We start from the raw sequence: 15116 nt of genomic DNA, 5'->3' as shown, positions 1-15116 counted from the left end.
AAAAAAAAAAAAAAAAAAAAAAAGAAACTGTGGTGTGTGTGTGTGTGTGTGTATGTATATATACACACGTATATACATATATACACACATACATATACACACACATACACACACACACACACATATATATATAATGGAATACTATGCAGGCATAACAAGGAATGAATTAACAGCATTTGCAGTGACCTGGATGAGACTGGAGACTATTATTCTAAGTGATGTAACTCAGGAATGGAAAACCAAACATCATATGTTTTCACTGATATATGGCAGCTAAGCTATAAGGACACAAATACATAAGAATGATACAATAGACTTCGGCACTTGGGGGAAAGAGTGGGAGGAGGGCGAGGGATAAAAGACTACAAATATGGTACAGTGTATACATGGGTGATGGGTGCACCAAAATCTCACAAATCACCACTGAAGAACTTACTCATGTTACCAAATACCACCTGTACCCCAATAACTTATGGAAAAATAAAAAATAAATAAATTTTCTTCTTTTGGGTCATCTGAATTTTCTAAATATATACAAAGAACATGTTTTATCTTTACACTAAAATATGTTGTTTTTAAACAAGTTTATTGAGATGTAATTCATATATAACTTACCCTTTTAAAATACACAATGGTTTTTAGTATAGTCACATCACCACAATCTAATTTCAGAACATTTTTCTTACCCAAAAGGAAACTCTGTACCCAGTAGCTATCATTTCTCATTCCCCTACTCCTAGTCCTAGGCAACCACTAACATAACATACTTTCTGTCGCCTTGAATTTGCCTATTCTGGACATTTTATATGAATGGCCTTATAATAATATGAGGTCTTTCTGACTGGTTTCTTTCACTTACCATAATGTTTTTAATGTTTATCCATGTTGTAGTATGTATCAGAACTTCAGTTATTTTTATTATTAAATAATATTCTATTGTATGGATATACCACATTTGTTATCCATTTATCAGTTGATGGATATTTGGATTGTTTCTACTGTTTGGCTATAACACTGCTACAAATAGTCATATTTTTTATGGTAGCACTGAAAATGAAGAAAGAATATTAACACAGGGAGATTACTGATAAGTCATTTTAACAGTCTAAATAAGTGATAAGAGTGTTATCATTGATTGAAGGGCATCTGGGTTGGAAATAGCAGTGTGGGCCATGAAAAGAGATATATTTGGGAGGCAGCATCATCAGGTCTTGGTGACTGGCTGAATATGGAAAGTAAGAGAAACAGAGAGTCAAGGTTGTCTCTTGAGGCCCCTGGTCTGGGCATTGAGTAACATCATCCACTGAGATCAGGCACACAGAAGGAGGTGAGTTTCCTTCAAGCATGTGGAATTGCCTGAAGGAGTACTGGTGGAGACACGTGGAGCTTAGAAGAGAGGCCAACCAGAAGGTATAGGAATTACGGTGGTAGCTGGATGAGACTGTCCAGGGGAGCATGAAGATGGAAAACCAATAGTCAGGAGACAGAAAAGGGAGTAAGAAGCCACAGAGCAGACTAGAGAAGCCAAGGAATGAGAATGGTATATGAGGAGAACTGTCTCATTGTAAAATTCTGCAAAGTAGTAAAGTGGATTATAAGCAAAGTGTGAAATTATGGAATCACTTTGACAAAGTGAAACATAGAGATCAATAACTTGAATGACTTGGCCTGTGCTCAAGAGGAGATACAGAGATGGGAGGGGACAGAATCTATAAAGCAGCTGTGCACATTTCTGCAGTCCTGCAAAGGACTTGGGTTAGTTCATGAGAACTAAAATACAAACAAGCTCCATAAACACATGGTCATTGCCCTTTTAATAACTTACTTCCTTTTGAAAAAAATTAATTTTCCTGATTTATGAATTGGCCCTTGTTGTTTCCTTATCACCATTTCGGATACAATTATATAGTTGTTTTCCTGTTGGTTCTTTCTATCACAGGGCCTTTTTACAAAAGCTATATATGTCATTTTCAGAAAATGTACAAAATATACAGAAGAGAAAGAACAAGAGGAGACTCAGATGCCACCTGTAATTCTAACATGCAGGGATAGTTATCATTAATACACACCTTGGTTTATATTCTTCTGGACCCAATTTTGAGAAGTCTATAACTAAAGCTCAGTATTGTGTTTACTGCCTTTGCTAACTTACATAGAAAGGTCTATCCTGCTTCCATATCAATGTATCCTTTATATCCTTCTGTGATTTATGAAATTTCTTTTTTTGAATTTAAATACCTTATTTGTCTGAAATGTATTGTGTGATATGGGATGAGGTAGGGAATCTATTTCTTCTCTCCAAATGGTTGGCCAGTTTCCAACACTATTTTTAACCTAATTCATCTTGTCCTCTCTTCATTGCTTTGAAATGCCACATTAGCACATGTGGTTAGAGTTAATGTTAACACATTCTAAGTTTTTACATATATAATTGAAGGGAAGAGGATGGATCCTCATGCTTAAGGAAGTTTTAATTATCCCAGTTGCTGTAATCATAGAAAAGCAAAACATAACACAAAGATATGCACTCTAAAACTAACTGACCACTTATAAAATTAGTCTGTACTCAAATATCCTCCTGCATTTAACACTAGATGAATCTCTGCCTGCTACCAACATTCGATTGGTTAATCCCTCACTGACTATAGGAAATTACTGCAAATACAACATGAACTGGCTGCAGAGGAAAACTACAAATCTTGCAAATTATGTCAGGTTTAACGCAGTTAAAGTGTTATTGGAGAACTGTGCCTGTCACATGCAAGGCCAGTGACCAGTCTGGCAGTCAGTTCAGTTGACAGTAAAGAAAAGAAAACAGACCACAATGATGACATGATAGCTGTTTCTAATGAAAATGACTTGCATATTGAAGGACTAAGAGAGACTGCTAGGAAAACAGATCATGCCTTGGAATATTTTTTCTTAAAAGGACCCTTTCTGTAAAGGTGCCTGTAAGGCCAAAGTTGAGTGTACACTATTGTCATTCACTTTTGCTTAATAATGAATAATCTGAAAATGCAAATTTTACACTGCAGTCAAGTATAGCCCAAGGTACACATCCGGCACAGCATGACACAGCAGGATTGGAGTGCAGGCACACAATCCCGTGCATTATATAGTTATACCTATGTAGCCATAAAATGGGAGGACTCATCACCTGGCTCTGAGCCACTATTGTCTGGGAGGTGCATAAATCCAGCACCAACAGTGTGAGTGAGTTGCTGAATAAAGCCACATCCCACCTACCTGTGGTCTCCCAAGTGTTCTTTCAGCTACCCACTACCCCATCAATTCACCTCAGACCTCTGCTTGGGCTGGAACCTAACACCTGTATAATCTTATAATCGTATTCTTTGAATTGAACTCTAGAATCCTTTTGTCAAGTTCCCCCAAGTTCCTTTGGGATTTTACAATAGTATTCATCATTATTACTAACAGAAGCTCACATTTAGTGAGAATTTGCTATGTGTCAGGTACTTGCTAAGCATTTTCCATGTACTACTATATTTAATTTGGCCAACAAATCTATAACGAAGTATCATTATTTTTCCTATTTATAGTTGAGAAAACAAAGAAGTGGACAGACTAAGTACTTGTTCCATATCATATAACTGGTCAGCTTAGCTCTGGAACCCATATATTTCTGATGTGAAGCTCACTTCACAATAGCATTTTCCCATTTTGGAACTCACTCCCTTTTTTTTTTTTTTTTAATGTCAAGATAAAGTATTGTATTCTCTGTAGGAAAAACAGGCTCAGAAGCCATTTTTGTATATTTAATTCATCTAAATTTCCTTAAAGAATGACTTCAAACTTATAAAACCTCAAAGTGTAAAACCAACAGTTAAATCACACTGACAACTATGAAAGTAAACACCAAATGTCTTATCAAGCATCTAAGTGAGACGTGGGAGAATTAAATTTAAATTCGGTTTAAATGGGCCAATTGGAAGTAGCCTCAAAATAATATCAAATCCTTAAGGCCAAAAGTCATTAACTCAAGATTTAAACTACTAAAGAGAATTTAAAATCTCTCTCTCAAAAGGCTGGAATAGATATCTTACTCACATTTATACTCTGTATTCAGATTCATACTGTGTCTTTTCTCCTATCCACTTAATACAATAAAGATGCACAAAATGCTAATTCCTGGGTGGTCCCTACCACATCTCAAAATGATAACTTTTTAAATCCATATCTATGAAAAGATATAAGATACCTAACCTTATTTATCAAACCTTCTTTGCTTCCTTTTACTCCCTCCTCTTGGCTTCCTTTTAGCCCAGGAATCTGGCAGTGTGAAAGAAAATACAGCTGAAGCTATGGCCCATTATGAAATGTGAAGTCATTTGATCACATTAAGAGAATATTCACTTGAGGCACCTGATCAGCCTGAATTGTCTTTACACATCTTTTCCTTGCCCAACTTTCTATGCCTGCCCAGTGTGGTGCCTATAGCATTTGTTTTCCAAGCTTCTATCTGATGGGCCTTCACTTACCTATATCACTTCTTGGGCAAGGTATCACCTAGTTGAAATTAAGTTTAAGAAAAGCATAGAGGTGACAAAAACTCCAGTGTTCATGAGGTTAAAATAATAAGACTTCAAATATCATGAGTTAGGCCCACTCATGTATACATTAAGTTTTGCATATATGCTTGAGAGGTTCAAATCTTTGCCATAATTAGGGCTACTGAAATATTGTCCTAGATACTGAGGTTATAAAAGGAAGCCTCCTGCAAAATACAGCAAGTCTTTTCATCCTAGGCAGCTGCAGGGAGAAGGTTGGGAACATATATGCATGAAAAGGCCAACTAGACCACTAAATCACTTACATTCAGATCTTTAAAATGCACAAACCAGGTGGCCCTCTGTGACTTCTGCTCTAAGAGTAGAATGCATACCGCTGAGATTGGAAAACAGATATTTAATGAAAGTAGATTCCTTACAAGCTATATTCACCAGCAGAAAGATGTGAACACCAGAACTGCAGATGAGAGAAATAAATTTGATGGCTCTGCAACAACAATAAAAAGTTCACCAGAAAAGGTTAAGGGAAAAACCGATAGAGAATTGGTAAAGTCAAGCAGGAGAAATGTGAGGCAAAGAAGTTCATAAGGTAATTCCCACTGGGAAAGATTTTCAAACTCTGGACACCAGGGAGGATGTTGTCACCACGGCCTTCGCTAGAGCGAAAAAAGGGCACATCCAAAGTGCTGGGCTCATAAAGTCATGAGGCTAGGAAAGACCAAGGGTTTTTTATTCTGAGATGTTTATCCATCTGCAATTTAATAGGGAACATGGCAAAATTACACACACTCCTGCCTTCTAATACTGAGCACTTATTCACTTCACCTTCTTAGGCCTTCGTTACCTCAGCTGTTAAGTGAGGGAGATGAACCAGACGATTTCTAAGGTCCCATCTAAATCTTAAAAAAAGATCATCTCTGCAAGAAAAGCTTGTATGCTTATGTATTCAGTTATCCAGTCCTTGCTAATATGTCACTTTGTATATTCTGATACAACGATTGGAGCTAAACCAACATTGTAAACTGCACAATTACAGGCTTGAAGCAAAAATAACTCCTCACAGTATTTCTTAATAAGAAATACTCATGATAATGTTATCATGTCACCTTTGGACATAATAAAAATTAAGCACAAAACAAATATAAGATAAATCTTTAATATATTTCTCATAGCAAAGCAAAGAAAAGAGACTGTGTGAAACTATTTTCTGCCCTTTTCCTTTCACAGTGCTAGGCCAATTTAAGTGGGGGCGGGGGGGGGGGGGGCAGGGGGGGGGGGGGGGGCGGGGGGGGGGTGGGCAGGGCGGGGGGAAGGCGGAATCAAGAATAGCTTACACAGGAGGAGGCTCCGGCTAAAAACAGATTTACCACTGTGGTCTGTGTGGTCTAGAGGGAAGCACAGTGGGCTGGAAGATTTGGATTCTAGACCCAACCCTTCCAGTAACCATGTAACTCCAGGCAAGAGATTTCAATTTTCCTGCCTCCACTTTCTATTTTAAGACAGCAATAATTCTACATGTTTCTTCTACCTCAAAAATATGCGAATACAGAGATAAGGCATGTGAAAAATCTGAGTTATAGGGAAGAAAAGTATTATAGACAATAATTAAGCATGTTAACGACAACAAGTGCTAATTAAACAATTTTTTAAAACCTCACTATCCTGATTAGATCAAGACAAGTGGGAGGGAGAACCACTCAACCACAGGGTGGCAAGCGGGTCGTTGGCAAGTAAAGGCAAGGCATTGCGACTGTGACCCTGATGCACATGCACACAGCCTAAATCTCTCCAACAGAATGAACTCAGCTAGACCAAGCATGAATCTGGCTGATGGCCCCCTGGCCTGTGAACAAACACACTGTCCATCTTTCTTCTTTTCTTCATTTCTTTCTCCCTTCCTTCTTTTCCTTCTTTCTCTGTCCCTTCCTTCCATACATTCAAAAACTTTGCACTGAGGTTTTAAAATGTTCCACATCCTAGATATGGACATAGCCCTTATGTTACTTACAAATCTAGTTACTTAAACAAAAACGACTAAGACAGGGATTTGGGGATCCCTGAACAGGAAAGCTCAGAGACCTAAGAAGAGGACTCAGGGTTGCTGCAGCCTGAACTCACGGGTAATCAGCCAATCAGGTGTGCCATCCCATCCCTCTTCAAATTTTCTCTCTCTCTCCTTTTTTTAAATTAATATATCTGTCCTTTTCCCTCAAGTCTCCTTTGTTTTTCCTGTGGGCAAGCAGGGAGGGAGAGTCATAAACTGATACTTATTATAATGAATAGTTTTCATTTACTATCTCATTAAGCCTAAATGTCTCTTAAGAAAACAATCCTGTAACAGTGGACAGAAGATGGACAAGTGGAACAGTTAAAAGGATGTTACAGGGTGAGATAAAGAGGTTCTAAATGAAAGCAAACAATGTTAGAACTATTTCTCTATGGAAAGGCGTTTCTATTATAAAAGGCTAAATAAAAAATATTCTTCTGGAATAAAGTTGGCTTCTACCTATGTATAGTTGAGGTAAAGATATTCAAATCATAGAATATAGAATCCATAACCCCAAACCAGCTATTTTTCCACTTTCAAATTTAAAGGCTGAATCATGCATATATCCATAACAATGATCGTAATTATAGCTTGAATTTTTTGAGAGTGTCTCTGTTCCAAGCATTGCGCTAGGTGCTTGATAAACTCATAAGGCCCCAGCAGCTGGGCAAGCATTATTACATTCACTTTCTAAAGGAAGGCATGAAGATTCTAGAAAAGAAAGTAACATACCCAGGGTCATATAAGTAGTAACAGATAAAAAGAGATAGGATCCAAACATTGTTCTGTCTGTCCCCAGAGTCTGTGCCTATTAGATTATGCTATGCTGTCTCCATGTTTATCTTCTACAATTTCACTTGCATTCCTTTTCACTTCTATGAATGCTGATTGAGAGGGAAAAGGAAGCAACAGCAAGACTACCAGAAAGGGAATGGGGGCAGGGAGGTAAAGAAAAGGCATGTAAGAAGGAAGAAGAGAAAACCACACCACTTCCCACACTATGGTTCTTGCTGTAGGAGGAAAGAGATGCTACAGCTGCCGCATCAATAAATTCATTGATGTAATGCTCCTTGCTGCTGCCACAGACAGGCTAGGAAGAGGGAAGCAGGACTTGGGAACTGCTGCCCCTAAGAGACCTGAGGGCTGCATGACTGACTGCTCAGCCCCTATGACCATGGGAAGGGCAGCCCTAAGTGCCCATGACCATCACTGACTGTCCATGGAGGGGAAAGTGGAATCTCTCTCCATGCTGGCCCATGGGTGCCTGGGCTCTGAAGCCTGCTCACATCTCTTGATCCTCACCTTTCACTTTGTCTCTTTCCCCCTTATTCTGACGACCACAAGCCAAACAGCAGAAGAGACTGGACTCATCTGGATTACATTAGTTGCTTGTATCATGCTATTTACATTTATGAAATATTGTATCGCGAGATCACATTTAGTAAAACTTTTTCTTAAAAACAGTTTTATCCTCTAATCCACTTTTTATTGGTTAGAAGCCAAACAAAATGGATCGTATATTTAAAAGCAGAGAGAAGAAAAAAGACATACCATTCTAGAAATGTCTAGCAAGCAAACATCTCAAGAATATTTATTCAAGGGGTTACCCTGGGATGTCAGAGGGGAAACACGAAATCAATTGCCTTGGCTATTGTCACTTTAATATGAAATGTAAACCCCAAATACAACCACAGGCAATTCCTTTAATTTGGGAGAAGTATAATTGTGTTTAGGGAGTGTGGACAGAGCTCTTACCTGGCATGACCATGGTCTGTGGGGCTGCTGCATCGGTACTTAGGCAGAGACGGCCACCTTTGGCTAATCTATCGCAGAGCAAGGTGATATGTTTCTTCAGTTGGCTTGTGTCTTTGGGTATGTTCAGCTGGCTGTTGAGGTTCAAAGCCTGCTCCTTCGAACTCTTCGACAGGCAAGTCTTCAACAGGTGGGAAATGGCGGCATCCACCGTTTCTTCCCAGCCCTGGATACAAAAGCCAATTTTGAATTAATACAAAGATGACAATGAGAAAAGTGGGCGCTTGATGTATTATACAGATTATTGACTGTTTATGTTCAAGTGTTGGGGACCTGTGAAGAGTGTGGTATCTGGAATATTCCAGACTAGGCTGGTTTGGAATTCTAGCTCTGTCACCTGCTTGACCTTGAGCAAGTTACTTAATTCCTCTTAGCCTCATCCTCGTCTACAAATGAGGATGTTAATGTCCCTCCGAGGGTTGGAGATCTATGAGAAGGGTTTAGCCCTGAGCCAGGCATAGAGTAATGAGTAACAACAAAAAGAGTCTCAGGCATGGGTCTGTTTGATGATCTGGTGTGTAAAGCTGCCAGGATTATAGTTTGTTTTGCCTTATCTTTCTTATCTTCAGCTAAAGGAAAGCGGGCCAGGAGTGGGAGGACCTTTGGATACCTTGGGGGAAACTGGAATGGCGGGAAAATCCTGGTGTCTCCCTCAGGTACTGGTTCCACAGCCTTGGGATTATAGGTAGAAACAAATGAGCTATTTCAAGAAGGATCCTGTGAAACACAGGACCTGCCTAGTACTGCTCACTGCCCAGTTGACAGTAAATGACCCAAAGGAAGTAGGCCATTGCCCCCACTTTTTGGGGGAACAGTGTGACTGTGCTGCAGTGAAAAACCTAGAAAAGTGCAGTGACAGCTGCAATTCCAGGAACGTCAGCACTAGGCAGGGACCTCAGCATTGTCGTGGAGAGCACTGGCACCAGCAGGACTGGCATGGGGAGGCACCACCCTCAGGTGGGCTCAGCTAACACTGGCAACAAGGAGTATGAGGTAATGAGCAGGAGGGGTCAGTTTAGGAGCTCCCTTTAGGCATCCCCAGAGGCTCCAGGAATAACTGGGTAAGATCTTTATGGGGATCTGGAGGTCCTAAGAAGCACAACAGGGAAGCTAAGCATGAGTGAAATCTGGGTGTTGCTGTGAATGTGACTCCATCTGCACACAAAGGCTGGTAAGGCCTAGAGCACCATGGGCCTGACCATCCAATACAATTATAAAGAAAGACAAGAAATGAATTTATGATCATAGAATACTGCGGAATAGTGCAAGTCCCTTATATTAGAGGTAAGAGACCCGAGACTCAGAGAGAAGGTTCCTCTGGAACCCCTCATTCCATCCTCAAACTTATCATTTGAGCCACCGCTCAAATATGCAAATCAGATGAGGTTACTTCCAAGCTTTAACTCTGATATGGTTTGGCTGTTGGCTGTGTCCCCACCCACATCTCATTTTGTAGTTCCCATAATCCCCATGTGTCATGGGGGGGACCCAGTGCGAGGTAACTGAATCATGGAGGTGGCTACCCCCATGCTGTTCTTGTGATAGTGAGTTCTCATGAGATCTGATGGTTGAATAAGCATCTAGCATTTTCCCTGCTGGCACTCATTCTCTCTCCTGCTGCCCTGTGAAGAGGTTCCTTCCGCAATGACGATAAGTTTCCCGACGACTCCCCAGCCACGCAGAACTGTGAGTCAATTAAACCTCTTTTCTTTATAAATTACCCAGTTTCAGGTATTTCCTTATAGCAGCATGAGAACAGACTAATACAAACTCCTAAATTCAAACAGTCATACTAGCATTTAAGGAACTTTCTGCTCCAGCTCTTGCTCCATTGTATTCTATTCCCATCCACCTGCACCCACACTGTCTCTCCCTTAGGCCTCTGCACATGGCCAGTGCTCATGCTGCAATGCCCTAACCTCTACTCTTTATCTGGCCAACTCCCACTTAATGACTTGCTCAGGCACTGCCATCCAAGGGCTGATGGGTGAACCCTCTTTGGGGCTCTGAGACTTCACACACCCAGATGCATCACAGCTCTTGTCATCCTGTGATGTGGGTGCTGTTTGCATGTCTGATTTTCCGTGAGAGTGCCTGGAGTTCTCCACATCCCCACACTATTCTTGGTATACAGAGGATGGTCAAGAAATATGTTTGCTGGACAGAGAGATGGTGAGATATAAAACCAGGGCCTTAAAAAGTTGGGAGAGCTTTGGAGATCTTTATGTCTAGTCTCATGGGGGTTTTCCCAGGATCATTTATACAATAGCAACCAACTGCCTAGGCATAGCTGTCTTCAAGATCCAAAATCACTACTTTTTGGGGCAGTTCACTCCTTTCAGGGACATGTGTAACCAACAGAAAACTATTCCCACACTGAGTCAAAGTCTGTCCCATTGGCCCTTCTTCTACCCTCCAGAGTCATGCAGAATAAATCTAACCTCTCTTCTACATGACAGCCTGTTTTATCTGTGAAGACAGCAATTCTGTACCCTCTCCTCCAGAATAAACATCTTAGTTCCTCTAGTTCTTCCTTACACAGAGTTTCAAGTTTTTTCTCCATTGTGACTACTCTCCTTTAAATGAGCTCCAATTTGAAACACTTACAAATTTATACAGCTAAGTAGAGAACCCCCGAGTGACCCCAAAACACAGGGCTGCGGCTGGGAATGTAGGTATCCCACAGCCCTCCTTTATTCTAGGAATTCTCCTGCCAGCCTGGCCTCCAGTTGCCTCTGCTCTCTTGGCAGTTGGATTACACTCTTGATTCACATTGAGTGCACAGACAACTAAGCCCCAGGTCTTTGCCACACTTGCCATGTCTCTTCTTCTAGGTTTATGAAGTTCTCTCTCTCTCTCTCTTTATTGAGACAGAGTTTTGCTCTTGTCGCCCAGGCTGGAGTGCAATGGCATAATCTCGGCTCACTGCAACTTCTGCCTCCCAGGTTCAAGCGATTCTCCTGCCTCAGCCTCCTGAGTAGCTGGGATTACAGGCAGGTGTCACCATACCTGGCTAATTTTTGTATTTTTAGTAGAGATGGGGTTTCACCATGTTGGCCAGGCTGGTCTTGAACTCCTGACCTCAGATGATCTGCCTGCTTCGGCCTCCAAAAGTGCTAGGATTACAGGCATGAACCACCGTGTCTGGCCTGCAGTTGGTTCTTCAGATCAATATGCAGACTCTACATGTTTCATATAGAGAACTTCCCACTGATTGCCATAATTGGTTAATTGGGACTTTTCATTCTATTGGCCCACTTCTATTGGCCCTGTAGGGGTCACTAGGCAAATTAGGAAAAAAGTAAATGATTTTAAAGTCATCTTGAAAATCCTTTCAAGAGATTCAAGAGACCCAAAAGACCATAAAAACAGCTTCTTACCTCAAACCACTAAAGAATAAGAAACCACTGGTTGTTACAAAGACATCTCTTTACTACTACCAAAATCTAAACTAGACTAATATCTAGAATTGACCTTGTATTTCAGTAATAATGGGAAGAGGTAAATGAAGACAAAATAGTAACCCAGACATCATTGGAGAGGACATGTTTTCAATTGGAGTCATTGACGAAGACCTCTGGAGTATAAGAAGAAAAAATCCTTTGAATATAATTTGGCATTTGTATGCTCTGTGGTCATTTCAGCATTAAAATAGTTCCTACTTTCATTCATTTAAGGAAACTACTGTATCATAAATAGATTACTGTAACATATTAGATAATTTAAGTAGATATGGCATTTAGTTAATACAGAGTACTACACAATTTCTTTTCCTAATGCCAACTTGCAGATCAAGTCTAAAACCATGTCATGTTTAGGTATTTGGCATGGGATACTTCTTTAATATAAATGAGGCATGATACCAGTACTTTAGAAAGATTGCCACTAAAATACAGAGTTATTACTTGGAGGGACTGAATTGATACATAAATTCAAATATAAGACTAAAAGGAGTATCTTTGAGACAAAAAAAGAGCCTTTGAGAGTTTTGTTAAATAAAAATACGATGTGATAATTCACTGATCAAACATGTAGCATACTTACCTATGGAAATGTGAAATAAAACTGTAGAATCTAGAATCTCAGGTGTGAGAAGTACCTTAAAAGCAAGCTACTTTAAACAGCTTTTTGGTATTTGAGTCCATTACCTTTATTCATAGCTCTTAAATTGGTAACGCTAATGTTCAGTTTTAATGTCTAAATACATACACATACTACATGCACATACCTAACCTTTAACCTTTAAAGATGAATATCAATCATACTAGTATTTTTGTCTTATATTGTGAGAGTAAAAGAAAACCTTAATTTGGGAAATACAGCACTAAACATTTCTGGAATTGAGCGTGCGCTCTTCAGTGAGAATTGATTTTTGTTATAGTTCTCAAATCCACAATTTGCTGTAAATTCCAGGTTGACCTGTGTGTATGGCTTTCAGAAAACAACAGTGCTGGGGGAGTGGGAGGGAACTGGGGAAGGGAAGGGACAGATGTAAGAGAAGGGAAGGGGACCGGAGGGGAGTGGAGGGAAGAGAAGGGAGAAGGAGTTAGTTAAATGTGCCTGTTACTCTATTTTATCTTCTCCACAGCCCTTGTCGTTATTGGAAGTTAACTTATCCATTGGGTTTGTGGAGATTTTTTGATTTACTTTGTCTAGTCTAGTATTGATAACTGGGTTTTCCTTTGTTTCTAGACTTTGGCTTTACCCAAGTCCTCTACCAGAGCCCTTGCTTTGGGAGCCTCCTGAAAGTGTCACTCCTTGATAGATAGCTGCCTAGCTTCTGCAAGATCCCTCCAAGGAACTGGACCCAGGGGCCGAGGGCCTACCTGCTACCTGACTTCTCCAATGCCAAGTTGCCTGCTGTATACATCCCCCAACATGGCTGCCCAGTTCTCTGCTTCCACATCTTGCCAGCCTGTGCAGAGGCTTCTACACTCCATGCTGGTCCCAGATGCCTTTGTGTACCAGTATGATTGCTGGTGTGCCCTTTTTCTGTGAGCCAGCTCTTTAAATTCAAGGACCTGGCCTTGCCTAGTCTGCTCCTCCTGACTGAATTCAGCTGAGCTATGCTTCTTGCTATCCAGAGTCCAGAGAGCCACAGCTGAATTTCTAACTGCTTTGCTTTACTACCCTGCTAGTCTCCACTGGTCAATAGGCCTAAATACCAGATCAAGCAAGTGGCTTATCAGAAACAGGAGGAAGTAGAAAGTTTGACCACACTTGTAAAGTTAATTTCCTAGGGTATTGACAAAAGTAACCAAAGCACAAAATAAACTAAGAAAGTATTCCCATGCCACCGGTGAATCAAAAGAGTTGAGTTGATGATAGCTGTCCTGAGGCTCCTGAGTTCTGACTTAACCTCATTCACCTCATCTGCCCCTTCACTGTGTGATCTTAGATAACTCATTTCATCTGTCTAGGGTACACGTGCAGGCTCCACAAAACAGCAATAACACTACTCATTATGCCAATCTTATATAAATGGTACGGCACTCTGAAATCTTAAGTGGAAGATACTATGAAATGAGCAAATTTACTCAATCCTACTTTTTTAAAAATCAGAAAATAGAAGTATGTCATTGAAATCTAAAGTTCCAAGTAATAACCTTAAACTTTTTTTCAAACAAATTATAAACTTCTGCAAACCTATGTTTATAATAGAAACAGTACCACATCCTTAACTACAGTGGTATAGGGAAAAACCACAAAATGCCACAGTAACATTTATTACCAAATGTGCACCCAGTTAACTCTAAGGGAGTGAGAAAAGGTTAAAAAACAAAAACAAACAAACAAAAACCACGAGACCTGTTAAAAGAACAAACGTAGATATTGTGGCAGGAGTCCAGATTTCAAGTGAAAAGAGAAGACTCTCAGAAATGGCCCATCTTGCATTATATATTTGAAGGCGAAACAACATTCATATCATATTCATTTATCTTAATAACAAACTGTATTAAAGGGAAAAAATTTCCTCTTCAATAGATGTAAAGGATTCACAATGAAAAGTGTTTGGTATTTATAACTGATCCACAGAACATTACGGTTCTTACTTTGTATGGTGTTATATTAGATTATATTTAAATATGCTAAAACTAATTGTATAATGGGTCATTGTAAATCCCAGAACAAATAAAACTTTGTACTTTAGTTCTCAACTATGTATCATGGAAAGTATAGGGCCTTTTCAGGATCTATCTAGGTTCAGATTATTTCCAAATATTATTTGCTTGATTGTAATCAGTGAAATCCCCCTGTCATGCAAAGAGGGCTCAAAATGTTGAGCAATTCATCTTTGAAAAATAAAACAGCCCTTTGAATGTAAAATAGAAAATAAAATAAAATAAAAATGAAAGCAAGTTGTATTGTCTATATGGCATCTTTTTTTATTTTATTTTATTATTATACTTCAAGTTCTAGGGTACATGTGCATAACGTGCAGGTTTGTTACATATGTATACTTGTGCCATGTTGGTGTGCTGCACACATCAACTCGTCAGCACCCATCAATTCGTCATTTATATCAGGTATAACTCCCAATGCAATCCCTCCCCCCTCCCCCCACCCCATGATAGGCCCCGGTGTGTGATGTTCCCCTTCCCGAGTCCAAGTGATCTCATTGTTCAGTTCCCACCTATGAGTGAGAACATGCGGTGTTTGGTTTTCTCTTCTTGTGATAGTTTGCTAAGAATGATGGTTTCCAGCTGCATCCATGTCCCTACAAAGGA

General features: G+C 39.9%; 1 protein-coding gene across 7 annotated transcripts in view; it reads right to left on the bottom strand.

Moving 5' to 3' along the window:
• Nucleotides 1–15116, bottom strand: part of BBS9 (Bardet-Biedl syndrome 9) — a 514065-nt gene that overhangs the window by 88591 nt on the left and 410358 nt on the right. For all 7 annotated transcript variants that reach the window (XM_023191692.2, XM_023191694.2, XM_023191691.2 and 4 more), the window contains one exon: nt 8332–8554. In XM_023191692.2, coding sequence (XP_023047460.1) covers nt 8332–8554 — 223 coding nt within the window. The remainder of the gene's footprint in view (nt 1–8331; nt 8555–15116) is intronic.

Source organism: Piliocolobus tephrosceles, chromosome 8, assembly GCF_002776525.5.
Source record: "Piliocolobus tephrosceles isolate RC106 chromosome 8, ASM277652v3, whole genome shotgun sequence".
Taxonomy (NCBI): Eukaryota; Metazoa; Chordata; class Mammalia; order Primates; family Cercopithecidae; genus Piliocolobus; species Piliocolobus tephrosceles.
This window is presented reverse-complemented; position numbering and strand designations above follow the sequence as displayed.